This window comes from Myxine glutinosa, chromosome 1 (genome assembly GCF_964187855.1).
Source record: "Myxine glutinosa chromosome 1, kmMyxGlut1.1, whole genome shotgun sequence".
NCBI classification, from domain to species: Eukaryota; Metazoa; Chordata; class Myxini; order Myxiniformes; family Myxinidae; genus Myxine; species Myxine glutinosa.
Genome location: NC_136261.1, coordinates 366,369,280 through 366,395,282, shown reverse-complemented (window position 1 = coordinate 366,395,282; position 26,003 = coordinate 366,369,280). Strand labels below are relative to the sequence as shown.

General features: G+C 45.5%; 1 protein-coding gene across 1 annotated transcript in view; it reads right to left on the bottom strand.

Moving 5' to 3' along the window:
• The window catches only part of LOC144889519 (uncharacterized), a 47,769-nt gene that overhangs the window by 8,175 nt on the left and 13,591 nt on the right, over positions 1–26,003 (bottom strand). The window contains exons 3-4 of the mRNA XM_078770078.1: positions 21,836–21,895; positions 11,483–11,710 (exon numbers count right to left, since the gene is read on the bottom strand). Coding sequence (XP_078626204.1) covers positions 11,483–11,710; positions 21,836–21,895 — 288 coding nt within the window. The remainder of the gene's footprint in view (positions 1–11,482; positions 11,711–21,835; positions 21,896–26,003) is intronic.

The window sequence follows — 26,003 nt, the reverse complement described above, 5'->3', positions numbered from 1 at the left end:
CGGCCATCGAAAACCATTCAACGGAGGAAATTGAAACTTTACCACATGTTACATAACCATTTGATATCGCGCATATTGAGCGTACATCGAAAACCGCTCAACGGAGGAAATTGAAACTTTACCACATGTTACATGACCATTTGATATCACGCATATTGAGCATAGATCGAAAGCCATGCAAAATTATAATCATTGTAATCGCCTCATCCCTTATTGTGCTCGGCTGGCGAAAAAAGCGAAGAATAAGATAAAGTACAATTTCCCATTTTAACGATCCCCCAATTTATACTTTAGCGATCTATTCTGGCATCGCTATCAGCCATGGTAGTTGTGAAAACGCATGAGAACGAGAATAAAAGCGACTTTGCAAAGTGTTACGGATTCGTCACTTCCGTTGTTGTGGTTTTCATCCACTGTAAACATTTTTGATTCCATGTACTATTATTGTTGTCGTTTGGGGGAAATAGAGATTACTATTTTCAAAAGGTAAAAAGTTAATGTTTTAAATGAAACCGGAACCGGACGACAACGAAGAGGACGAAGAGGAAGAAGAGGAAGAGGTGAAGGCGGAGCGAGTGAGTCGGACAAGAAGCCCAGCTGCTTCAAGGTCTGGAGCGAATGATTGGCGAACGAGGGTCATGAGTGAAATTTTGGTTTCCCGGGAAAGAGATTCCTGCGACAGAGTTGTTATCGCTGTGACAGATCAACCTTCGTGTCAGGTTTTGCGGTCGATTCCGAAGAGAATCATTGGAGTGCCGTTACGCCACGAGAACGGGCCGTCGGCCATTTTGTTTCACGTGCTTTGCGCATCGCTCAAGGTTTTTCACTTCGTTTCAAACATTTTCACCGCATTCAGACGTTAATCTGGTGTGCGTGTGTCACGTGACTTTTGAGTGGGAAATCTGCAGTTCGCTGATTTGGAGCCGTGGAACGTCCATACCCGAGGGTGCGATTTCCCAGTCGCCTTGAGGGCACCTTTGTGCAGCTTTGGCAGCGGGACTGTGACTGTCATCCGAACGGGATTCTGGTCTCGATTGGACATCGTTCTGACGATCGCTGGAGCGGATCGACTTTGGCTTGATGCCGGAATAGAGACATTGGGGAATGTTCTGCTTTTCGCTCACTTGGAGCACAGTGAGTTATATTGTACGAACCTGATGGTACCATCATAGGAAATATATATTGGTTGTACAGTTGATTACTATTGTTGTTGTACTGTTATTCTTGTGTGATCTTAATACAATATTTGTTTGTTGGTAACAATTGGTGTGGCTTCACCATTGATCTTTGACATACAGAATAACACATCTTTCTGCCGTGACTCCTCTCGGGGCTCGGAGGTACACCGTGACCGGGGTTTGGGGAGGAGCACGTAACAAAAGGCTTAGGAATATATTCTATATCAGACTTTTCAAAGTATAATTTGTACACATTTACCTTAGAGCTAGAAGTGTACATAGATTAAATTACAAATTTGTAAGACTGAGCATGGTAAGTATTGTTATGTGTACGGGGGTAGGTAACGAAATACCTAGTCGAGGTAGAATTTTATAGAGTAGTGTGCTCCACATGTTGCGAAGAAGAATCCTCATGTATTTAAGTCAGGGACGGATGTCCGGGTAAACGTTTATATGTCTCCATGCGAGGGATGGAGCTATGCCAATTAGATAGGGCATAAGGATGAATTCCCAGTGTGTAATTGCCCTTGTGATTTTTCCCTTTGTTCTGATGACATTTCTTCGGCCAACCATGCGATCAGCATCTAATTAAAACAACGCGATCACAACGCGAGAATCCTCATGTATTTAAGTCAGGGACGGATGTCCGGGTAAACGTGTATATGTCTCCATGCGAGGGATGGAGCTATGCCAATTAGATAGGGCATAAGGATGAATTCCCAGTGTGTAATTGCCCTTGTGATTTTTCCCTTTGTTCTGATGACATTTCTTCGGCCAACCATGCGATCAGCATCTAATTAAAACAACGCGATCGCCAGACTTAAATACACGGTACCCAGACACGACTACACCACCCAGTCGCATCTTCTCGATGGGCGCAAAGTGTGGCTGTGAGGCAACGCACCGAAGAACGATTGGTTGGGACGATTCTACGGCACTCGGTGATTGGAGCGAGTGCGATGTCATCGTCGAACATTCGAGCACCAGGAGAAAAAAGGCAAAGCGACCGCCATCTAACTCTCTTTCTGTCCCGGACTAGTCGCAGGTGGTTCCTGCCTGCGTGGAAGGCAGACCCATTTTGCTCTCTCTCTCTCCCTGTGCCCTCGACGGAGGCAGCTGGGCGTGAAGCGGTGCGCGCTAGCGAAGCGAGTGGTGGAGCCTGGTGGATTGCGACGATCAGAGGAGGAAGGAGTTTGGCCATCGCTTCGCGGGTCGGTGGTTGCTACGGGCATGACTGTGCGCCATCTTGTGCGGTTCTCACGCGGTGGTTCCACGGACCGTTCAAGGACGCCAGGCAGCGTATCGGCCAACGCACCTCACCACATTTTATTTTTATTTCATCATCCTCTTGTGTTGTATACAAGTCCGTGTGGAGGCCCCTCACTATAGGAATTCGTTTGGTTTTACCTTTCGTTTTGTTTTTGCCTGCATTATTTTCATTAAACCTTTATCTGTTACATTTTCAATCCCTTGTGTCCTGTCTTGTCTATTTGTTCGTGGGTTCGAGGACGCCCAGTAAAATCCGTGCAGCTAAGCCCTTGCTACCCTCCACCCCCGCGCATGCCAAAGGAACCGCCATAGTTTGGGTATACGCCTCGGAGTTAAAGCTCGTTTGGTCATCTGTCGCCCTGAGGTCTTCACTACAGGGTAGACGCGACAGCATTCCACAAATAACATCTAGTTACCCTCGCCAGGGTTGAGGGTATTGCATTTGGGTCCATTTGTTACTTGTGAAAATCGAAGAAATCGCCGGGACAAACAAGAAAACAAAAAACAAACAAGAAAGAGCAATCAGAGATTGCAGACCCTCGCCAGGATGTGTTTTCAGTGGTGTTTAAGGCTTTTGTGTTTAAGCAAATATGGCGGCCGAACCACGTGACCGGTGACGTCATCATTATTATTATTTTCTCCATCAATTTATGTCTAAATGACGCTCAAGAAATTTCATCTTCATCGGATGAAGTTTTGTACTTGTCGAATTATGACGTCATAATTATGGCACCAATGACGTCATCGTTAACACCTATTCCCCATATGGAGTTATTTACAATGAGCCACGTTTCAATTTTTTCCATAGAGCGGTTTTGGAGATATAGAGGTCCAACGTTTTTCAATTTTTCCAAGATGGCGCCTGTAACACATGACCTATGACGTCATGATTATCATTAAAATATTCTAAAGGAGGAGGTGCTCCTATGGTGAAAATGTCGTGTCCATCAGACCAACAGATGCTGACATTTTTAAAATAATGATCAGATGCATGTGTTGTATTTGTCGAATTATGACGTCATAATTAAAGTACCGATGACATAATCATTAACATATCTTATTCCCCAAGTGGAGTATTTGACAATGAGCCATGTTTCCGTTTTTTTCCATGGAGCGGTTTCAGAGATATATAGGTGCAACCTTTTTTCGATTTTCCAAGATGGCGCCTGTACCACGTGACATATGACGTCATAATTATCATTTTAAAAATTTCCATAGGAGGAGCTGCTCATATTCTGAAGATTTCGTGCCAATCAGACTAACAGTTGCAGAGGAATTTTTTGTTTCATACTGGTCAGATTAAGTGTTGTACTTGTCGGATTATGACGTCATAATTAAGGCACTGATGACATCATCCTCAACATATATTATTCCCCATGGTGAGTACTTGACAATGAGCCATGTTTCCATTTTTTACATTGAGCGGTTTGGGAGATAAAGAGGTGTAACGTTTTTCCAAGATGGCGCCTGTACCACGTGAGCTATGACGTCATAATATTCACTAAAATATTTTACAGGAGGAGGCCCTCCTATGGTGAAAATTTCATGTCAATCGGAACAACGGTTGCCGAGACAATTAATTTTTAAAATGCTGACACAGCACACACTTTACTGAAATGCAGTACCTGAATACCTGAATACGTACGTACGTACCTGAATGCTTAACCCTGCTTTTTGCTTCGCGAGCGCAGGGTAACTAATACTGTAATATTGTTGCTCTGCATGCAGGAACATGCACTGATCTGTAAAATATTGTGCTACTAGCTGAAGTGTCCGGCATTGCCAGTGGAAATTCAATAACCTCCCACAACACAGAAAATCCCGTTTACGTAATTTACAAATACTTCAATATGCATATTACCGAACAAAATTCCCCCTTCATACTACATTTTTCTCCTTTCCCACTTTATTTTATTCCATTCCTGGCTTGTATTATTTTTTAAAACATTTTAATATTATTTACGAAATGCCATCGGGTGCTGCTTCCGGTTGTAAAAGCCGTGACGGTTGTGATCAAAAGGGAAGAAGCATCACATTTCATCGCAAGGGAGCACGTGGTGTGAGCGCAGGAAGATAAGAGAGGAGGAGCACGTTGTGTGAGATCGGGAAGATAAGGGAGGAGCACGTGGTGTGAGCGCGGGAAGATAAGGGAGGAGCACGTTGTGTGAGATCGGGAAGATAAGGGAGGAGCGCGTTGTGTGAGATCGGGAAGATCAGGGAGGAGCACGTAGTGTGAGCGCGGGAAGATAAGGGAGGAGCCTGCGGTGTGAGCGTGGGAAGATAAGGGAGGAGCCTGTGGTGTGAGCATGGGAAGATAAGGGAGGAGCACGTGGTGTGAGATCGGGAAGATAAGGGAGGAGCACGTAGTGTGAGCGCGGGAAGATATAGGGAGGGCCATGTGGTGTGAGCATGGGAAGATAAGGGAGGAGCACGTGGTGTGAGCGTAGGAAGATAAGGGAGGAGCACATTGTGTGAGATCGGGAAGATAAGGGAGGAGCACGTTGTGTGAGCTCGGGAAGATAAGGGAGGAGGACGTGGTGGGAGCACGTGGAGATAAGGGAGGAGGACGTGGTGGGAGCGTGGGGCGATAAGCGAGGAGCACATGGAGATAAGGGAGGAGGACGTGGTGGGAGCGTGGGGTGATAAGCAAGGAGCACATGGAGATAAGGGAGGAGGACGTGGTGGGAGCGTGGGGCGATAAGCGAGGAGCACATGGAGATAAGGGAGGAGGACGTGGTGGGAGCGTGGGGTGATAAGCGAGGAGCACATGGAGATAAGGAAGGAGGACGTGGTGGGAGCGTGGGGCGATAAGCGAGGAGCACATGGAGATAAGGGAGGAGCACATGGAGATAAGCGAGGAGCATGTGGAAATAAGCGAGGAGCACATGGAGATAAGGGAGGAGGACGTGGAGATACGGGAGGAGCACATGGAGATAAGGGAGGAGGACGTGGAGATAAGGGAGGAGCACATGGAGATAAGGGAGGAGCACATGGAGATAAGGGAGGAGGACGTGGTGATAAGGGAGGAGCACATGGAGATAAGGGAGGAGCACATGGAGATAAGGAGGAGGACGTGGAGATAAGGGAGGAGCACATCGAGATAAGGGAGGAGCACATGGAGATAAGGGAGGAGCACATGGAGATAAGGGATGAGCATGTGGAGATCAGGGAGGAGGACGTGGAGATGAGGGAGAAGGATGTGGAGATAAGGGAGGAGGACGTGGAGATAAGGGAGGAGCACATGGAGATAAGGGAGGAGCATGTGGAGATAAGGGAGGAGCATGTGGAGATAAGGGAGGAGGACGTGGAGATAATGGAGGAGCACATGGAGATAAGGGAGGAGCATGTGGAGATAAGGGAGGAGCACATGGAGATAAGGGAGGAGCACATGGAGATAAGGGAGGAGCACATGGAGATAAGGGAGGAGCATGTGGAGATAAGGGAGGAGGACGTGGAGATAAGGGAGGAGGTCGTGGAGATAAGGGAGGAGGACGTGGAGATAAGGGAGGAGGATGTGGAGATAAGGGAGGAGCACATGGAGATAAGGGAGGAGGACGTGGAGATAAGGGAAGAGCATGTGGAGATAAGGGAGGAGGACGTGGAGATACGGGAGGAGCACATGGAGATAAGGGAGGAGGACGTGGAGATAAGGGAGGAGCACATGGAGATAAGGGAGGAGCACATGGAGATAAGGGAGGAGGACGTGGTGATAAGGGAGGAGCACATGGAGATAAGGGAGGAGCACATGGAGATAAGGAGGAGGACGTGGAGATAAGGGAGGAGCACATCGAGATAAGGGAGGAGCACATGGAGATAAGGGAGGAGCACATGGAGATAAGGGAGGAGCATGTGGAGATAAGGGAGGAGGACGTGGAGATGAGGGAGAAGGATGTGGAGATAAGGGAGGAGGACGTGGAGATAAGGGAGGAGCACATGGAGATAAGGGAGGAGCATGTGGAGATAAGGGAGGAGCACATCGAGATAAGGGAGGAGGACGTGGAGATAAGGGAGGAGCACATGGAGATAAGGGAGGAGCATGTGAAGATAAGGGAGGAGCACATGGAGATAAGGGAGGAGCATGTGGAGATAAGGGAGGAGCACATGGAGATAAGGGAGGAGCATGTGGAGATAAGGGAGGAGGACGTGGAGATAAGGGAGGAGGACGTGGAGATCAGGGAGGAGGATGTGGAGATAAGGGAGGAGGACGTGGAGATAAGGGAGGAGCACATGGAGATAAGGGAGGAGGACGTGGAGATAAGGGAGGAGCATGTGGAGATAAGAGAGGAGGACGTGGAGATAAGGGAGGAGCACATGGAGAGAAGGGAGGAGCATGTGGAGATAAGCGAGGAGCACATGGAGATAAGGGAGGAGCACGTGGTCGGAGCACTTTCATTCCCTCTCTACCTTCATCACTCACTTGGAAACATTTTATTTTCAGAAAGTTTTCTTTCATCTTCACATCTTTCTTTCATTTCCCTTTTCCTTGATTATAAATACATTTTACCAGGAATGCTGCTTTGGGATGCTTCTATGCACATAACCTTGAAAGCATGATCACTGATCAATCATTCATTCATGGTTGTGTGGAAATGGCGGAAAGGTCGTGGTAGAGCCTTAACTGAGATGACAACCCCTAACCACCGTCCTTTCATTGTTCTAAGTGAAATCCGTTGACCATGAAAGAGGAAACCATTTCTAGCCACTCGCCATGCTGTTACTTCTCCAGGTGGACACCCTCCTTGTGTGTCCAAATAAACGCCGGAGGTGCAGATCGTTCCTCAGTCTAATATAATAATAAAAACAATAATAAAATAATCAATTCTATGTCCTGTGGGTGGGTCGTGCTGCATCTCGGAGCATAACATCATCGGGGTGTGTAATCGGTTAAGCCGGCTGTCTGCCCTCCTTGTTTGAAGTTTCAAATGAACATGTGTATAACCTGAACTGGTAGTTGGGGTTCACCTCACGGAGTGTTTTATTTTATTTCTGAGATCCTTACGTCAAGGTAAAGTAGAAATAGATTACACCTTTCAGCCTCAGATATGACGTCATCATGCCTGTCCGGGCCATACCTTTTTTTTTTTACCATTTGAGTTTTGTCATCAAATTTTCACCAAAGCTTTATTATGAGAATATGGAGAAGACAAATTGATAATTTTGTCAAAAGGTCAAAAGGTTAAAGGTCAGCGTCACCTAAAATCATCAATTTTTATCCGATTGACCTGAAATTTAAATTTAACATTTGAGTTTTGTCATCAAATTTTCACCAAAGCTTTATTATGAGAATATGGAGAAGCCAAATTGATAATTTTGTCAAAAGGTCAAAAGGTTAAAGGTCAGCGTCACCTAAAATCATCAATTTTTATCCGATTGACCTGAAATTTAAATTTAACATTTGAGTTTTGTCATCAAATTTTCACCAAAGCTTTATTATGAGAATATGGAGAAGACAAATTAATAATTTAGTGAAAAGGTCAAAGGTCAGCGTCACATAAAATCGTCAATTTTCATCCGATTGACCTGTAATTTTAAGAATTTGCATAATGGGTCACCCTAGTTGGTTCACCAATCAAAAGCAACAAGCCGATTGTTTTTTTTTTAGATATAAAGCTCAAAGGTCAAGGCTGCATAAAATGACTAATTTTCACTTTGTATTTAAAAAAAACTGTTTTTGTTATTTTGAGCATACAGAAGAAGAAGAAGAAGAAGAAGACGACTGAATACAAACGGGCACGGATGGGCTTTGCATTTTCAAATGTTTTCTCGGTTAAAATATTTGAATTGATACAAAGTTGGTAGCTTGATGGATTTATTTAATCTGGAATTTGTTTAGCGCAGGTATGATACTATGATGGCCCGAATGGCCTCCTCCTCCTGGCTACTCCTCGTTATTCCTTGTGGAAGCCGCACCCCAAGCCCGGCAGCTGGTGCTCCTCCACCTTGAGCCTGGCGCCCCACGCGGTCACCTGCCCCTAATTATGTGAATCTGTTCTCTTTGACTATCACCTCTTCCAGGCCTTCATCTCACATGGCACTTCTACAGGTGTGAGTGCTTCGGAGCGGAGCGCCAGTGGGAAAATGAATAACCCTTACCCCGGTTGTGATGTCATACGACAGTGTAGTTGTACAAAGTAATACAGACCTAGAAACTCACATCAGAGCTTGAGAATGCAAGTTGTTTATTTGAGGAACCAATCAACCAAAAAGCAGGTTCTCATCTTCAATAAAAATTAAAAAATACAATGACCAACCATCAAATTCCAGATATAGATTGTGAAGAACAACGGAAGACAAAAGGTCATTGTGGAATTGGACTTAATATCTACTTTGGGTGTGTTTTTAAGGATTTTATTCAAGGTTTCATTGAATAAGTTTCCAACTGCAGTCAGTTCTCATGGATACAATTTCGCCAGCATGATGAGCCTTTTCCAACTTTTCAATTGGCTGTACTTGCTTTTTTGTCCTGATATTTCAGGATTCACCGTGAATTGGAATTCTTTCCTTGATTGTGTCCCCAACCTTTATACCAGTAAATTCACTATTTCATCGACCCTCGTGCCTTGTTGAAACTTGGGAGGAATAAATAGATACAGCTTCAAGCCAATTTTGCATTGTATTTCGCACGCAAATCCGAATGTGTTGGATTACCACTTTAATTTGAGGTTGAATATCAATGGAAATTTGGGTTTATTGGGATTCAGGAATGTTTTTTGTTATTCAAATGTAACTTTTATACAGTGCATACTGGACAAATTTACACACCGATAATTATTTACTTTAATTTGTGGTCAAGTTTTTAGTTTGCCTGTCTGTTTGGCAGCGAAACCAAATTATAAACCATTCCAAACAGGAAACTTACTGCTTTTAGGGTTGTCAGAAAGGACACAAACAACAGGCACGAAGTACTAATGTAATGCGTTAAATAAGGTGGTGTATAAGACACATCATCAATGCCGGTAAACGTCCGAATTTTTTTCTCTTTTTTCTCCAACCCTTAAAACATTTATTTTATTTCTATTTAATTATACACTTGAACAACGTAGAACACAAATCGCCTTTTTGCCACTTTCAAAACCCTTCCGTTTAGCACTACTTGGACAAAATATTACGCCATTTTACGCCATCTCAGCCAAACAAATTTGCTGCTCTCTCAGTGTTAGGGACTATCGAGATTCAGGCAGAATGGCGCCTCGTAGGAAATATACATCATGCTCGTAAACGCAATAAGCAAGAGATTGAAAGACCCTTCCAATGTCCTTTTTTTCTCAAGAATGCATGGAGTAAAGTGTTCTATGAACTCGAGTGTACTTGTTTCCTGTGTTGGATTATTCAGGCCAGAATTGTGACATTTACTTACACCAGCCTTTCTAATAAAATTCCCACAGCTCATGCACAGGTTTCACTGAAGGAGTATAAATATGGGTCTGAACTCGATCACTCTGAATACTTCATTCCATTTTTTTTTTTATGTTGAAGGCTCCACTCACGGACTATATAGTCCTCATTGAGGTCAGGCCTAAATAAAAGAGCTGCATTAACAGAAAAGTGAAGAAAGAGAGAAAAGTCTAAGAGTTTTTGAGGAAGTGAAACAAAAATTGCTTTTTGAAAAGGGGAAGGTCGTAAGTATTTGGAAAGACATGAGAAGTTAAAGAGTTCCAGAGTTTGGCAGTGGAGGTGAAGAAACAAACGTCATAACGGCCCAACCTTGAGTTGCCAATGGCCACACAATAATCATGATGTAGTGGATTGTCGAGTATTCCGTGGTCTCGCTAATGGCGGAGAAAGTTCTTGAGAGCAGAAAGCGAAGTAATATCTGTCGAAAAGAGAAAGAGAGCTAACTCTGCGGCGTAGTTCGAGCGGGTCAAGTTTTTAGGTCAAATTGGGAGAGTTGAAAAGTCAGATTGCTTTTAATTCAATTTTGTCCAGTAAGTATGTGGAGCTAGAACCTCCCCAGATGTTAGAGCAGCACTCTATACAAGGACGAATCAATCCTTTACATAGTTGAAGCAACTGTTGATAGGAGAAGAATCTTCGACATCTGAACAAGACTGCCAGTTTCTTAGAGGCAGACTTAACTATTTGTGTAATGCGTGGATTTGAGGATAATTTTGATGTTAGGGTAATACCTAGTAGGTTTATTGAATCGCATGATGTAATTGTGGAGCTTGGCCATTGTAGGTATGGTCACGTCCTCTATCTTAACGACATTTCTGTTCCTTTTACATTTGCTATCGGTAGGGCAACATCTTATTTTCATCCTCATTCATCAGCACAAATGGGTTTCCATCAGGATTTCGTCCCGAGTGATTACGAGAGGTTTCAAGCGACTTCTAAGTTTGAAACACCTAAATAATTTTCATCAGATGTCCGATGTGACGATGGAAAATCTTCCACTTTGTTTTGTTTTTAAGTGTTCTTTGTTAATCTGACCTGAGTACTGTCAAGTCTGGAATGGGATTTTATATGCCTTCTACAGGACGACAATGTACGGAACGCTTTAACACATACAGTGCACTTGTACGGACATTCATTGTTGTGTGTTCTAGTGTGCCGATGAAGGCCTGAAGCCTGATTGAAGCCTTTGCCACAAACAGTGCACTTATGAGGGCGCTCACCATTATGAACCCTCAAATGAGTGTGATAGTTTGACGAACACGTGAAGGTTTTCACACAAATTGAACACCTGTACGGACGCTCACCGTTATGAACCCTCAAATGGGTGCGGTAGTTTTGCGACTGAATAAAACCTTTTCCGCAAGTGGAACACCTGTACGGACGCTCGTCTTTATGAATCATCAAATGAGTGCGATAGTGTGACGACAAAGTGAAGGCTTTTCCGCAAGTCGAACACCTGTACGGGCGCTCACCTTTGTGAACCCTCAAATGAGTGCTGTAGTGCGACGACTGAATAAAACTTTTTCCACAAGTCGAACACCTGTACGGGCGCTCACCGTTATGAATCCTCAAATGAGTGCGATAGTGCGACGACTGAATAAAACCGTTTCCACAGACCGAACACCTGTACGGTCGCTCACCGCTGTGGATTCTCATGTGCCGCAGACAAGATGACGACCGACTGAATAACTTTCCACAAAATGTGCACCTGTATGAGCGCACACCAACACGGATCTCTGAAGGAATAATCAAACTATCTTTGTTGTTTGATGCATCTGATGCCTGAATGGAATCGCGCTCCTGATCACTCGACCCCGCGTCACCCTTGGTAGAGGGAATTGTTGGTAGAGGGTCCTCTTCTGATCTCTCTGCAAAAATCACAAAACAAAATAAAAGCATAAATAAATAAAGAACCCATTTTGACAATCACCTTGTTAGCACAATTTTTTTTCTTTTCTTGCCAGGCATGGTGTTGGCTTTGCGGTTAGGGTGCCGGCTTGGGATCCTCGGATCTTGGTTGACTCAGCCTGTCATCCTTCCAAGGTGGGCAAATTGAGCACCAGTTCACTGGTAATTCCCTGTTTGTCGCAAGAGGCGACTAACAGGGTTGGCGGCAGGAAGGGCATCCGGTCGTAAAACATTGCTCCAAAAAGGGGACCAAGGTGCCCAAAAAAAGACCAACCCCCGCTCTGCGGGGAAAAATGGCCTCTAAAGGCGGTTCCTTTTTTTTTTCCTTGTTAGCACAAATGATTGTACACTTTGCCAGGGATACTAACATCAAGCTTCTGCATTCAATACGGAGACCTCACTTCATAAGTATCAGACATTTTGCTCATTTTGATTTTCTGGACAGAAAGCAGTCAAAGCCATACTTACCATGTGCAGGAAGTTTGTAGATGGGACAAAGGTAAATGCTTTAAAATGTCTGTTCATTGGCAGCACGTCACTATGACATCAAATTGTCGTTCCGCTATGATGTTGTTGTTGTTGAAAAGCCCCCACTAAGTTCTGGTCGAACAGGCCCGAGATAGGCAAGGAAATAGCCAATCGATCTCCCGGGAACGACCCAGAGATCCATCGCATCTAAAATGTTGTGCTCTTGCCTTCATAGAGCCAGTTCCATAATGTGTTTTCTTGTGTTTTGGGGTGGCCTGGCAGAGGTTTCATTTATTGTCGAGTCGATGGAGTCCTTCATTGGACGGAGGTTATATATTTTCACCCCTGTCTGCCTGTTTGTTTGTGAGCAGGATATATCAAAACGTTATGGACGAAACAAAATGAATTTTAAAAAATGCAGACACGTTCATTATTCATTTTGGAGAAAGCATTTACAAACGGGAGTGGCGACACGTAAACGATGCTCTGCCCTTCTCCCCACGTGTAGAGTACCTAATTGCAACTTATTACATCATTATACATACTTGTACCAAGTTTGATTTGACGCTGAAATCTAATCAGTTCATCTTTTCATAATAATATATACTTATGCCAAGATTGGTCAAAAATCCCATCACGAGTTCACAAGGTAGCGCAGTAACAGAATTTTTACCCAACGGGACCTCTGACCTTTGACCTCTTGATCCCATAATCTAATCCGTTTAGCTTAACATAATTATCCATACTTGTGCCACGTTTGACTTAGTTCCCTTCAGCCATTAAGTTAGCGCGGTAAAGGAAACCTATGATAGACGCTGACCTCTGACCTTTGATCTCTTGACCCCATAATAAAATCTGTTTATCTTAACATAATTATACATACTTGTACCAAGTTTGACTTAGTTCCCTTCAGCTGTTATCACGGTAACGGAATCCTATTGTTACATTTGTAGGGGGTAGGCAATACATTAGTCCAGGTGGAATTGCATAGGTCGTGTGCTTTAAAAGAAGGCATGAAGAAGAAGAAACCCTAATGTATCATGTGGCTATGTAGTTGGGTAGTCTGGAGGTCAACGTGGTATTATGGGTGTCCGAGGTGTGCGGACCGTGTCTTCTGGGATTGAGTCACCTGGTGGAGCATGGCTGTCGGCTAGGCCTTGGGCGTGATCAAGTGTGGGTGGGCACTGGGGGCTACATGTGGTCGGACTGGGGGATGATGTGCAGGTGCAGGGGACGTGGTTGTTGGGATGCCACGCACTGTGACCGTGCCTCCCAGGTCCGGGGTCGTGGGGATGGCGGAGTTGGCAGTAGGTGCTCACCACATTGGCCAGCTTGGGGCTAGTGGAGCCGTGTTCCTCACAGGGGGCCGAAGGATGGATGGTGGGTCGCGCCCTTATGGACACTCATGGGCCATGTTGGCGTTTCGGCTGCTCAACTTGTCCCGATGGTCCTTCCACGGTAGAGGGGCGGAGCTGTCGTAGCCAAACGTAGTAGTGTAGTAAAGGTCACCGGAGGAGGCAGATCCACATACTTGCCAGTATATCGGATAAAAAAAGAAATTTGGAAACTTGATAGGCCCCATGGGATAAATTTAGGAATTCAGTAGGGTGGATGGCACTTTTGGACCGGACCAACCTGCAACTACCTGCACATCAAGGTAAGGTAAGTGCCTTGATGGTTACTGTCCCAGACTTCGGTACTTGCTTAGAAATTGGGAAATGAGTAATTTGGAATGGGAGCGGGTGAGAGTGATGGCATGGCCGGTGAGGGGATTGGTGTGTGTGCCACAAAGTGTCTTGTGGATGTCGTTTGTTTATGTGTTAAAGGTTCTTGTGTTTTTGTGTGGTCATGAGGATGGAAATTGAGTTATGATTGAAATGTGTTTGGAAATGTGAATATGGGGATTTCACATGTAAGCAGGCCATGGCAGCATCTTTTTGTGACATTTTTTAATTGAAATATGTGGTTGAGAATTGAATGGCAGCGGGGGAGGAAATGTTATTGTGGATTTTGTGGGTGGGGAAGGTGTGTGTGTCCGCAGGTACGGATCAAGCTCTGGAGGAGAGGTGACTGCGGCCCCCTCTGCAGTAATTGCCCCTGGTAGCCAGTGGTGTCTGGAAATTGGGACCCCGTCGGCATGGAGACCCTTGGCGACCTGTGAGGCTGTGTGAAAGCCTGAGGCGACGAAGCCTGGTGTGGAGACCTCTCCGGCGGGATGACAGCTTAAGGAGCTGTTTGGCTGTCACGGGGCCAAGAGTTAAAGGGGGGGGGGGTGAAGAGGTCGTAAGTCGGGCGACTTGTTTTTGAACTGCAGGCACAACAGCCTGAAGCTCCCCCACCATCTTGCTTGTACAGTACCTCCCCGCTGCTTAGTAGAAACACACACATACATGTGTAATGACATCTATGCCATGGTCTTGCAGGGGGGGTGAAATAAGTGTTTTTGCTGATTATTGAAATGTATATGAATGGTTATGGGATTTGTGTGAGTGAATGTGGGCGAAATCCACCAAGCCATGTCACTCACCTGTAACACCAAGATAAGGCCCGCGGAAATTTGGAGCACATTGGGATGGCTCCGCAGGTAACGTTAGGTATTGTGGCATCCACTGGGGGATGTGGTCTGGAGGATGGGGTTGGACAAATGTTTTTTTTGAATTATTGGATACGTTTTGAGGTTAAGATAGGTTTGTGTGTTGTTGACATTTTTTCTTCCTGCCCCAGGAGTTAGGAGCGAGGACTTCAGGTTTTGTAAATATTTGAAATGTGAATTGCTGCTTAAGGGGTGTAGAACAGTAAGGAGAATAGGTAAGTAGCTACGGCTCGCTTCCCACAGCCCTCCTAATTTATTTCATAGGCTAATTAAGTGTGAGACGGTAAGTGTTAAGACTGGAACGGTAGCGCCTGCAGTGAACCTTGCGGGGGCTACGGTTCCAGGGGGGGAAGGCTGCGTTACATTTGTGGGGCGTAGGCAATACTTTAGTCCAGGTAGAATTGCATAGGTATTGTGTTCCGACAATCGTGAAGAAGAAGAACCATTTTGATGTACATAAGTAGAGGACCTGTTTAGCCCGGATGTCGGATTAAGCTTGTATATTTGTGGTCATACGAGGATGGCCTTGTGCTAATTATCGTAGGGATTATGTTAATTCCCCTGTTCGTGAGACCTTGTGATTTATCCTTCGTCCCATTTGGCACTGCACCATAGACACTAGGCAGGCCCATTAGCAACACACATACTAATTAAATTCCCCCACCCACCCCCCCACTCCCCCCCCTCCCACAATAAAACTCACCGGAAGTGCAGGCAGGAAGCGCCCACGCATTGCGCCAACATGGCGATAAAACATTGTTCAGGCCGGCTGAGGCCATGCCCACCTCGCGACGGATTGGTCGAGGGGTTTGATGGGGAGATCACACCAATGGGCGGGAGTTGACCAATGAAAGGCCAGAGTAAGGAAGGACTTTTGATTGGCATGGGGCAGAGCAAGGAGCGACCCGCTGATTTGTAGAAGGAAGTGACGTACTGATTGGCCACCGACCGATGGCATGAGAGAGAAGTGACGCGGCCATTGGTGGAGAACTGAGCCTGCGATGTTGGCCGGCAGGGATTGGCAGAGAGAGATGACGTCATGAGGGGTTGATAAAAGGTGAAGAAAAACCCACATTTTCCTCTCTCCCTGCTCCCTTTTGTTCTGGACCTTCCCCTCTTGCCCTGGACTTGCCCTCTTGCCTTCTCTCCCGCTTGCCCCTTACGCCTTCCTCCGCCATCGACTCTCCCCTCTTGGTTCCGGACTCTGGTGGAAGACGGTGGAGCGAGGACAAAGAGTTGGGTTCTCCATGCGAGCGACGAGAGTACGAGCGCGGCTTGCCACTGCAGCGTGGCGAGGCAGGGGCGAGTGAGACGTCTGGTGAGGCCTGGCAGCGCGCGCATGAGGCGGACTGAGGCCTACTTCCCACCAACGCACTGGACGAGCCGACGAGCCAACGAGACCCCGAGTGGTTGAGCTAAGCCCACACACACATACAACGTTTCTTTCCATTTTAATCATCCCCTCGTGTGTGTTATAAGTCTGGTGTAGGAGCACTCCATTTTAGGACATTAATTTAACCGGCGCGTTTCCTTGTTATCGGGTTCCGTAAATAAATTCCTTTTATTATTTTTCCCTGTACATTTTAACCCGTTCCCGTTTGAGTTACTTTTCGTAGGGTGAAGACATCATCAAGGCCGTCCAGGTAAGTCGGTACTCTTCTTCCTCCTCGCGTATCATCCGCCATCAATTGGAGTTGAATGCCTTCATAAACGTTCATTTCCATCCGTGGCTTACTCTCGGTCTTAACTGAGAGCAGTCACGTGACAGTATCATAAGTAGGGATCCGGTAGACCGTATGTCATGGAAGAGCGTATCTTCGTTTCCATCATGAGGGGTGGGGTTATGTTAATTAGTTAGGGATTAATGGTAAATCCCCTGTATGTAATGGCCTCTGTTATTTTTCCTCTGTTCCTTATAACACATACAGCACACACACCTAGCCAGGAAATCACGCATTTACCACCCTAAATAAAAACCAACCGGAAGCAGGACATTGAGCATTGCCGCTGATAACACCGACCTGGTGAGCACTCAGGCACAGGCAGGGCCGTGTGACCACGCCCTGAAGAGCAGTGATTGGTCCGGGATTGGTTCAAGTAAGGACTGCTAAGATGGGACTATGGGATTGGTGGAGCAGGCACGGATGACGTCAGAGCCCGGAGTATAAAAGAAATATCTCCCCGACATTTTGTCTTCTTGGCTTCTTCCTCTCCTCTTGATTTCCGCTCTTCTTCTTTGTCTCTCAAGTCCTGGCTTTTGATAACGATCGGTCGAGGCTCTGGACTTCCTCGCATCGTCTGGCTTTGGCGTTGGTAAACGATATTGTGAGGACAAGCGTGGCTGGAGCGACCGAGTGGGAGCGGCCTGTTCGCTTCGCGCATGGAGCCAGGAGTGAGCAGATCGTGCGGCGAGGCCTAGTTCACGCCCATGGGCAGTGCAGCCTGCGGTTTCGCAAACAAGGACGTAGAGGCATGTGACGATCTTTGACAATTCCTGACGGGGTTCAAGAGCAACTCGGAGCTAAGTGCCCACAATAAATAACACACATTTATTTTCGTTCTTTTATATTTCCCTTTCTCTGTATTCGGGTCTGTGTGGGGACGTCCCATTTAGGATATTAGTCTTATTGCGAATTTTCTTGTTTGCTGGCATTTATTTTCATTAAACCTGTTTATTTGTACATTTTAATTCCGTGTCGGTTTGAGTTAATTATCCAGGTGCGAAGAAGTCGGGTGGAAGCCATCCAGGTAAGTTCGTCATCCTCCTTTCCCTTGTGTGTAAAGAATACCGTCATTTTTGGATGGAACGCCTTGGAGTAAAGCTCGTTTGGTCATCCGTGTCACCCTGCAGTGTTCACTACAGGGTAGTCACATGACACTATTACAGACCCTAACCTCTGACCTTTGACCTCTTGACTCCATAATCTAACCCATTTGTCTTAACATAATTATACATACTTGTACCACGTTTGACTTGGTTCCATTCCGCTGTTCTTAAGTTATCAAAGTAACGAAAACCTGTCACGGATGAACAGACAACCCAAAACATAACACCTCAGGTGACTTCGTCTGCGGAGGCATAGAAAATCCAAAAACATTCACTGTTAAGAGCTGATGTGATAATAGACCACTCTTGAGTATATTCGGCTAGACCACTTAGCTTTACAAAAGCCACACATCCATGTCCCTTGTTCACACATTCACCATGTGCACACATTCATGTGCACACAGCCACACATTCACCCATGCACATCCATGTTCACACATCTATGCCTTGGGGGTTCTGGAATGTTGGTAAAGGATATGAATGCTGGGAAAGAAGCAGATAGTGTAAGTCCAGAGGTTTCAGTAGAATGACTTAGCTGCTCAGCTATGTGAACAAACAAAACCAGGCAGCATGGTGCCAATTAAAGTCTCCACAGATTAGAAAGTGCTACCAGAAGTAATAGGAGAGAAGAGTGAAAATGTTCGCTGAGAACCTCGGATATGGAGTCATTGGAGTTCAGAAGATGGTAAACGACACAAAGATACGATACATTATGGAGGCACACAAGGCCAAGTGTATTACAAACGAGAACAGCACTCAGTAGAGAGCATACCTCCGCCTGGTTGGCCATATCACTCAATGGTGAAGAATCACTTAAAAACTTCTACGAGCCGGATCCGAATCCGGATCTTCACTGAAATTGAATCGATTCGTCCTTGTCACACACACAACCTGTCCAACAAGTTTCGTCCAAATCCATCAATAACTTTTTGAGATATCCTGCTATGTATTGTTTTTGGCCCGATCTCCCAATGGTGAAGAAACACTTAGAAAAATTAAATAATTCTCATATCCGAATCCATATTCAGATCTTCATCAAAATCGAATCGAATCGTCCTTGTCAGACACCCAACATGTCCACCAAGTTTTGTCCAAATCCATCCATAACCTTTTGAGATATCCTGCTATGTATCGTTTTTGGCCCTCTCCCCCAATGGTGAAGAAACACTTTAAAAATTCGAGGAGCCGGATCCGAATCCGGATATTCACCAAAATCTAAGCATTTCGTCCTTGTCACATACGCTACATCTCTGCCAGATTTCGTCCGAATCCGTCCACAACTTTTTGAGATATTTTTGAGAGGAAGGAGGGGGGGGGGGGGGTGTGGTCAGCAGAAATTAAAACAAATCAGAAGTGGGGGGCGGGTATTTGCAGACCACCCCCATGACACTTTTTACAGTCCTAAAAGACTCAAGTATGATTATGTATTGTTCATCATAACCTTCACAAAAATACATTGAAAGCTGAAAATTACTTCTTACCTTAATAAGATTGGGAGTGCACCTGCATGCTGGAGGTTTTCTTCGATATTTGTTAATGTTATCACTATCTACTGTTAAAATAAAATGCAATATGTTACACAGCAGTGGAGCATGTACACTGGAACAGTCTGCAGAGTGAGCAGTGTACTATTATCATGTGTCAATCAGGAGTGTTGCCATGGTAACCCCAGGGACCAGACACTGAGTGGATACATGTGACGTCCTTGGTGACAGGGTAGGACCGATTAATTACTGGGGCTGGAACCCATACTGATGGACACAGTTGACCTTATAAACCTGAAATAAATATCTGAAATAAACAAAGGCTTATACTTGTCTTCCACATCCCACCCAATTCAGTTTACCGCCTGAAAACAACTTAACATCTACATCCTTACAATATTTGGAGAAAATCTGGAGGTAAATATATGATTACAGGCTAACCTCGATATATCACTATTCAATATATCACTATATTGGATATTTCACTTTTATTCAATGGATCCCAAATTGCCCATTTCCTTATTATTAGCATATAAAATCTCCCTATATATTGCTATTCACTTATAGTGCGGACCATTTTCATGGGCCCCGTCCATAGTGATATATCGAGGTTAGCCTATATTATGGTAAAATAACCATAATCAGTGACTCTTGGAAATATTCTGTGAGCTGGAAATATTATTAACTTATTATGGATGGCTTTTTATGGAATATTTTCATGATATATGACTTTGCTTAATTACAAAAAAGCGCCACTTGGCCAAAATGTTAAGATGGAAAATAAATGGACTAAGCTACTCCTGTGGAAAGGTTATCATATATTAATTTGTTCATACTGACCCCACAAACATTTTAATACCACTTAAGTTTTGCCCCAAATTTGGTACCGATTTTCTGTCTGGCCCTTGGACTAACAGGAGAACATTGGTGGAGATATCTGCACTTTAACAGCAGCCATCTGCTGGTTCGGCCAATAATTTGGAATTTGGTCATGGCGCCAGGTATAGCTCGCCCACTCTTAAAAAAGACACAATGGGATGCTGGAAGAAGGGACGCACGTTGAACGCCCATCCGAGGGACAACACACACCTTGCTGAATCACATCAGCCTAATATACGCAAGATGACTGTGAAACACCGGGATTGAGAGTTTATAGCTGGGTTGACATTCAAACCCAGGCTAAACAGCCTAGAGGTGAGTGTGCATATCGCTAGGCCATCAAAGAAAAAGGAAACAATGAGGAATTGTGTAATCGAAGATGGGGTAGAGGTTTGAGAATAGGAGAGACAATATGGAACACATGGGGGAAAAATCTGGAAGACCCCCACCCCCATGTCCCCTCCCCTCCCCCCGCCTTCCCATGCCTCCTCCTCCCAAGCCCCCTCCCTCCCACAGATCTCCCGATATCCCTGTTCTCTGCTGTTGTACTTGTGTGCCTCCCTCTCTCTCCCCATATTGTCTCCCACTCCCTTTATTGTATGTTTTGTGTCCGTTTTATTGTTTTGTGATTCATGTTAGCTCTTACACGAGCCTCGATCTTGTATACAAAAAAAAAAAAGAGCAGGTTTGTTTTACATCTTTATTAAAGAGAGCTTCATTGTTAACTAGAACGCCACTCAGTAGAGCGCATACTCCCGCCATGGGTCAAGTTGGAATAATACGTTTTGTTTAACATCCCCTCTGCCCAAAACAATAAATGAAAAAGAAAGTAGGCCCTAACTGTCAGAGAATTTATTTGTCCCCTACCGGTGTACACTGGAGGGGACTATAGGTTTGCACTCCGTCCCTCCGTCTGTCAGTCTGTCCGTCTGTCAATTTCAAACTTGGTACATGGTTTCCTCATGATAAGTTACAGATCAAGTTCGAACTTCACGACGTTTCGATCATTTTTGACAAAGTTATGGCACTTTGAACTTTGGGAATTTCCCCAACAGTTTTCCGGACGACAGACTGCCGGTAGGGGACATGTATTGAAGCGCAATACTCAGAATGCTTGTTTTGATATATCTCGGAATTAGAGGAGAAAAACATCATTTAAGAATAAGAATAAAAGCTTTAATGCAGTAAAACAGAAAAAAAAATTCTCCAAAAAATTCCCCAAAAAAATTCCTGGATCGGGAATAATATCCTGAGCTTCACCAAAAACTAATCAATTCTTTCTTATCCCAAGGGCAATCATCCCACCAACTTTCATCCAAATCCATTCAGAACTTTTCCAGATATCTTGTTCACAAACACACGAACATACGAACACACACACACACACACACACACACACACACACACACACACACACACACGGACGGACACGATCGAATGCATTACTCCCCGGCGGGAGTAATAATGGCGGAAGAAAAGACTGGTGTTTGTGAGTAAAAGGAGGTAATAGAACAGAGTAAGGAAATAATGAGGTAAAGGTAAGAGGGAGAGCGAAGAAAGTGGCAGGGCACGGTGCGTGTGGATGGGAGCAAAGAGAAGCAGATACATAAATGTTTACACAAAGCATCGAAAATACAACTTTGACTGTTACAAGCAACAATAAAACAAAAAGACAAACAAAAAATTATTTGGGGCTTTCCAGCATTTGAGACTTTCATTACTTCCAAAATTTGGGGCTTCGATATCAATGAAGGTATTCATTCCAACGTTCTTCAGAAAAAAGCCATACCATGTATATATTTCATTCAAGAGCAAACAGGAAAATATCTCATACCTTTTTTAAACTCCACGCACTCCAGAGATGCAGACTCAATTTTCACTCTTCTCACCATTCCTGAAGAAATATATCAACGGTGTTACAAAGAACAGGTTGATGACCAGGTACGTTGTTACATACAAGTGGAATCCTGCCAGACAAGAGCAGATAGACTAGACGGGACTCGGTAGAGCGCATACATACCTCCACCAGGCTGAACAGTTTGTTTTGTATCCCGCTGATAGGCCGGATCTGGATTTGGACCTGAACCAAAAGCTAATCATCTTGTTCTTGTCACCTTACGAACTCGTCCACCAAGTTTGTCATAACTCATCCAAAACTTTTTGAGATATCCTGCTATATATCGTTTTTGGTCCCCCTCTCTCAACGGTGAAGAAACACTTAAAAAATTTAATAATCTTTCCAAAGACACATGAAAGCCCGCTTGGAGTTTACAAAAAGGCACCTGAAGGACTCTCAGACTGTGAGAAATAAGATTCTGTGGGTTTTCATGTGTCTTTCACTGAGGAGAGGCTTCCGTCTGGCCACTCTGCCATAAATCCCAGATCGGTGGAATGTTGCAGTGATGGTTGTCCTTCTGGAAGTTTCTCCCATCTCCACACAGGATCTCTGGAGCTCAACCAGAGTGACCATCGGGTTCTTGGTCACCTCTATTACCAAGTCCCTTCTCCCCCGATTGCTCAGTTTGGCCGGGTGTTCAGCTCCAGGAAGAGTGCTGGTTGTTCCAAACTTCTTCCATTTAAGAATTATGGAGGCCACTGTGCTCTTGGGAACCTTCAATGCAGCAGAGATTTTTTTGTAGGCTTCCCCAGATCTGTGCCTCGACACAATCCTGTCTCTGAGCTCTGCAGGCAGTTCCTTCGACCTCATGGTTTGGTTTTTGCTCTGATATGCATTGTCAGCTGTGAGACCTTATATAGACAGGTGTGTGCCTTTCCAAATCATGTCCAATCAATTGAATTTAACACAGGTAGACTCCAAAAGATGATCAAGAGAAATGGGAGGCACCTGAGCTAAATTTCAAGTGTCATAGAAAAGGGTCTGAATACTTATGTCAATGCGATATTTCAGTTTTTTCTTTTTAATAAATTTGCAAAACTTTCTAAAATCCTGTTTCCTCTTTGTTATTATGGAGTATTGAGAGTAGATTGATGAGGAAAAAAATGAATTTAAACGATTTCAGCATAAGGCTGCAACATAACAAAATGTGAAAAAAGTGAAGGGGTCTGAATACTTTCTGAATGCACTGTACATAATTGTGCCAAGTTTGACTTCGATCACTTCAGCCGTTCTCAAGTTATAAACCTATTACAGACTCTGACCTTTAACCTCTTGACCCCAAAATCAGATTGCTTAATCTTTGCATCATAATACATACTTGTACCAACATTGGTCAAAATCTCATCACTGGTTCACAAGTTATCGTGATAACAGGTTTTTCACCTGGAATGACCTCTGACCTTTGACTTTGTGCCCCAAATATCGAATGAGTTCATCTTTACCTCATTATACATACCTGCACCAAATTTGATGTGGATCCCTTCAGCCGTTCTCAAGTTATCGCAAGAACGAAAACCTATCACGGACGGACGGGCAGCCGGACGGACAACCCAAAAGAATAATGCCTCGGGCGACTCAGTCGGCGGAGGCATACACATTCTCGTATCTGGATCCGGATTTTCACCAAAGTCTAATTATTTAGTCCTTATCAAACACCCAACCTGTCCACCAAATTCCGGTGGAATCCATGCCCAGTTTTTGAGATATCCTGCACACAAACAAATAAACAGACCAGGGTGAAAACATAACCTTCGTCCATCACAGATGGCCGAGGTAATAATAAGAGTGAGGCAAAAAAAACCTTCCTGCAGAGAGTGAGAAACACACAATGGGAAGCCATTGACACGGAGGGTATTTGACTCCATTGACAAAGGAGGTGAGATAGGAGGTTCCAGCATATGCAGAGAGCCCTATTTAATGGCAATTGCACTCCAAAAAAATACTCTACATATCGGAAATTGTACTAAAATATCATAATTCTGGTGGAATCAGCGTATAAGTCGACACTTTTTTCCCCGAAAGTCCGGGCCTAGACTTACACTCTGAGTCAACTGATCTGTTTTAAGATATCGAATTGCATAAATGAATTTCGTTTTACAAACTGATATTTTCTGAAATAAATTGTACCATTTAAATTTAAAACACACAATAGCAAGTTTCATTTATCAAAGTGGAAGCGTTCCTAGAAAGTGCAATATTAAGCAAAACAAGGTTATGCGGATGAGATATTCCCATGGATGTAGTGTTATAATGGGGGTGGAGATGGTGGGGGGGGGGGGGGTGGATGGATGTAAAGACCTTGAAAGCAGAGGTTCTTTACAATGAGCCACGTTTCAAATTTTTCCATGGAGCGGTTTTGGAGATGTAGAGGTGCAATGTTTTTAGGTTTTTCGAAGATGGCGCCTGTACCACGTGCCCTATGACGTCATAATTATCACTACAATTCTACAGGCCGAGGTGCTCCTATGGTGAAAATTTCGTGTCAATCGGACCAACAATTGCCGAGGACAAAAAATTCATACTGATCGGAGCAGGTGTTGTACTTCTCGTATTATGACATCATAATTAAGACACCGATGACATTATCATCAACAAACCTTATTCCACATGGGGAGTACTTTTCAATGAGCCTCATTTTAATTTTTTCCATTGAGCGGTTTGGGAGATATAGAGTTGTAACGTTTTTCCAAGATAGCATCCGTATCTTGTGACCTATGACATAATTATGAATAAAAATATACCACAGGTGGAGGCGCTCCTATGGTAAAATTTCATGTCAATCGGACAAACGGTTGCAGAGAAAATGGATTTTAAAAATGCAGACATGCACGTACATACGCCACACGTATTCAACGGAATGCCTAACCCGGCTTTTCGCTTCGCGAGCGCAGGGTAACAAATGAATTACACAAATAGACAATTAAATGAACAGTTAACAGGATATTCACCAAAATGTAGGGGGTAGTGTGGGTGTGGAGAAGATGAGTTACAGGGATGGACATCTGGGTGTTCAGTTACCTGTATTTTGTACAATATATTTGTATTAAAGCGTGGCGTTACGCGCGCTGCTTGCGAGCAAGGAGGAAGCGGACAAGCGGTAACTTATAAGCGTCTTTATTTCAGGAGCTCACTGTAACACTGGCGCGCTCCGGGCTGCGCGCCCGTGTATATCCTCAGGCCACGCCTACCCCTCGGGCGTGGCCGCCGCCCACTTGGTGCGCGGAATGATGTCACCACGCCAGTGGGCTTTCGTGTCCGCCACACGCGCCCCCCCAGAATTCCCGCGCACCTGGAGGGCCAGTTTGCGGGGCAACCGGATGACCCGGCCGAAGTGCCCCCTGGCGATCGGCGGCGTCCGGGGTGCAGGGATGCCAGGTGGGATGCCCCTGGCTGCCCCTGGGATGGGTGCAGGACCGGGGGGCGGCGTGGCGGCGGGGCTGGGCGGTGCCGGGGGTCCGCCCGCAGGGGGGCGGCCCTGACACGGGGGTCGGGCCACTGGCAGTGGATGGTCCATGTCGAGGTGGGCCGGCTTGAGGCGGTCCACAGAAACGCGGTCAGGAGTACCGCCGATGTCCAGGGTGAAGTGCTTCACCCCGGTCTCCAGCACGCGGAAAGGCCCGTCGTACGGGGGCCGCAGTGGTGTCCGGTGGGCATCGTGGCGGACGAAGACGTACTCCGCCGTGCGAAGCTCCGGGGCGACGTGCGTCAGTGGGTGCCCGTGGCATGCCGTTGGCACCGGGGCGAACCTCTGGGCGGTCTCTTGCAGAGCGGAGCGCTGCTGTGCCGCGGACCATGGTGCCGTGGAGTCGGGGAGGAACTCACCCGGCACCCGCAGCGGTTGCCCGAAGACCAACTCCGCCGCGGATGCACGCAGGTCCTCCTTGGGCGCCGTCCGGAGGCCCAGCAGGACCCAGGGGAGCCTGTCGACCCAGCCGCCGTCGCGGAGGGTGGCCCGGAGCGCGGCCTTCAATGAGCGGTGAAATCGCTCACACAGGCCATTAGCCTGGGGGTGGTAGGCCGTGGTTCGGTGCAGCCGGACCCCGAGCCCCTGCGCGACCGCCCCCCAGAGCTCCGAGGTGAACTGGGGGCCACGGTCGGACGAGAT